General features: G+C 35.2%; 1 protein-coding gene across 2 annotated transcripts; it reads left to right on the forward strand.

Moving 5' to 3' along the window:
- The first annotated feature begins 341 nt into the window (after window positions 1-341).
- Window positions 342-1,718, forward strand: LOC129297059 (splicing factor U2af large subunit B-like). Of its 2 annotated transcripts, none has more exons than XM_054935435.1 (4): window positions 342-690; window positions 780-1,148; window positions 1,253-1,389; window positions 1,650-1,718. In XM_054935435.1, exons 1-3 carry the CDS (start codon window positions 403-405, stop codon window positions 1,361-1,363), a joined length of 768 nt encoding a protein of 255 aa, XP_054791410.1. In that variant the 5' UTR covers window positions 342-402; the 3' UTR covers window positions 1,364-1,389; window positions 1,650-1,718. The 2 variants fall into 2 exon arrangements, with proteins under 2 accessions (XP_054791410.1, XP_054791409.1); XM_054935434.1 differs by having other exon boundaries at window positions 1,487-1,712.
- The last annotated feature ends 711 nt before the right edge of the window (window positions 1,719-2,429 follow it).

The following is a 2,429-nucleotide window of genomic DNA, read 5'->3' on the forward strand; positions in this document are numbered from 1 at the left end:
TGTGAAGATTATTCTCTTTAAATTGAGTTTTTTAAATAAAACAAAATTTATATCTATAATCAATTATCCTCAAGAAAATTCAAAAGAAATTAAAGGAGTTAGAAAATAATAGAAGTCACTATATCATTGAATTATCTTAAAATATATCTTTATCTTCAAAAATAAACTAGAGAAATAACAGGATCCCAATATCCCAATATTATCTCAAGAAATTAAATAAATAATATATTTATCAAGATCAAGATTTAACTAATCTCATTATTAGATTTTCTAAATATCTTATATCAAAAGGCAAAACAACCCTCTAGCCTTTATAAATAGAGGTTAGGAAAGCGATTAAAGTCAAGAAGCGTACGTGAGCAAATTGAAAGAAGATCTGGTTGACGAAGATCTCATTATCAGATGCAAATGGCTCTCAATAAGAATCTTGATGGTGCTGATGCTATACTTGTGGGTGGTCTACCTGATTACATGACAGAAACACAGATCAGGGAATTTCTTGAGACTTTTGGTCCACTTCGTGGCTTTGAATTGGTGAAAGATAGAGATACTCGAGCATGCTGTGTATATCAAGATCCTGCAGTTACAGATATTGTTTGTGTTGCTCTGAATGGAATAAAATCTGGAGATAAGACTCTTACTGTTAGACGAGCTTGTCAAGCTGAAAACCAGTCAAAACCTGCACTACAGGTATTCGATGATATTCTCTTGTCAAATATATTCTTGGTTTGTGTTTTTTGATCATATCCTAACTGATTGATGTTTCTTAAATTCCTTAGAGAGTCATGTTTCCACAAGAATTAGCGGCAACGAAGGTTAAGGTTGCTAGTTTAAGCCAGGCTATATCTGCTGCTGCTGATGGACTTGATGGTCCTGATCGTTTATTTGTGGGTGGTATTCCTGATTACTTTAGAGAAGCAGAGATCAGGACACTTCTAGAGACTTTTGGTCCACTTCGGGGCTTCGAATTGGTGAAAGATAGAGATACAGGAATTTCAAAGGGTTATGCATTCTGTGCTTATCAAGATCCTGTGGTAACAGATATTGCTTGTGCTGCTATAAATGGAATAAAATTTGAAGACAAGACGCTCATACTTAGACGAGCGCCAAAACCTGAGCAAGAAGGCAGATTAAGTCATGCACTACAGGTACGTATTTGATGGTATTGAATTCACTGCTATAATCAAATATATCTTTTATGTATGTGTGTTTTATCGTATTCTAACTGACTGATCTCTATTATATTCCTCAGAGACTCACGCTTCAGCCAGAATCAGTGGCAACGAAGGTTGTTCGTATAAGTCAGGCTATATCTACTACTGATCTGAAAGATGATAAGGACTGTGAAGATATTGTAAGATGATATGAGAAGAGAGGGATCCAAATATGGTAACGTCTGGTTTAGTTTGCTTGTCTCTCTTTAATTCTGCAGGCTGTTATATGCATATATAGTAATTTTTTTTTTTTTTGTTTATTTGTTTTACAGCTACAATTGTATTCACACATCATCACCATCAGCCCTAGCACATAACTAAAGACAGAAGCCTCCATCTTCCATCAATAATCTTCAATTTTACTTGATTTGACGGAATAAATTTAGTAATTTTGTTTTTCTCTGTACGTAATTGACCACTTTTTATCATCTGCAGGTACTTTGGTTAATGTTGTGATACCTCGGCCCCGACCAAATTGGGAACCATCACCACCTGGAGTTGGAAGGTATGTTCATGATCTTTTAAAATAGTCCCTTGGTGCTGATTAGTACTAATTCTAGCCTCTGAATGTCCTTACATATATTTTATTTGTCAACGGTTAGTTATCTTAGCAGCAATACTGCTTCCTTTGCTGGAAGAGATCCTGAGTGTGCATGTGTGTGTCCCCTTTTAAAAAGAAAAAATTAATGTTACATGATGGCCTTTTTTGTTTTTTGGCCAAATACATGCTGGTTTCTTGAAGCCAAGGTTTAGTATGCGTAAACTGCTTTGGTGTGTTTGGTTTATGGTGTTGAGTTCTGATACACATTAATTAATTATTAATTAATTAATGGAAAAGCATGTGTCTAGATGGATTGGTTGCAAACAAGTTTATGATTTCAAGCGTGAAACCAAACAAGCACTAAAAGATGTGACTTGTTGGCTGGCAACCCAATAAAGAGTTTGATTGATGTTTTGTTTTTTCCTTGTACAAGTTATTAACGCAGCCTATGTATGTATGTATGTACCTGTAGGTGTTTTTGGAGTATGCTGATGTGGGTGGTGCAACAATGGCACAAGCTCAGTTGAGTGGACGAAATTATGCAGGGAATCCAATAGTGGGCGGAGTTTTATGCTGAGAAAGAATTTGCTAACTTGATTATGAAGCCTAAATTATGAAGCCCAGCTGTTTGTTTATTGCCATTTAGCTTGGATTCACATCTTAAATTTGTATTT

This window comes from Prosopis cineraria, unplaced genomic scaffold, assembly GCF_029017545.1.
Source record: "Prosopis cineraria cultivar Desert tree isolate PC_DT_omini unplaced genomic scaffold, ASM2901754v1 PC429, whole genome shotgun sequence".
In the NCBI taxonomy this organism is placed as follows: Eukaryota; Viridiplantae; Streptophyta; class Magnoliopsida; order Fabales; family Fabaceae; genus Prosopis; species Prosopis cineraria.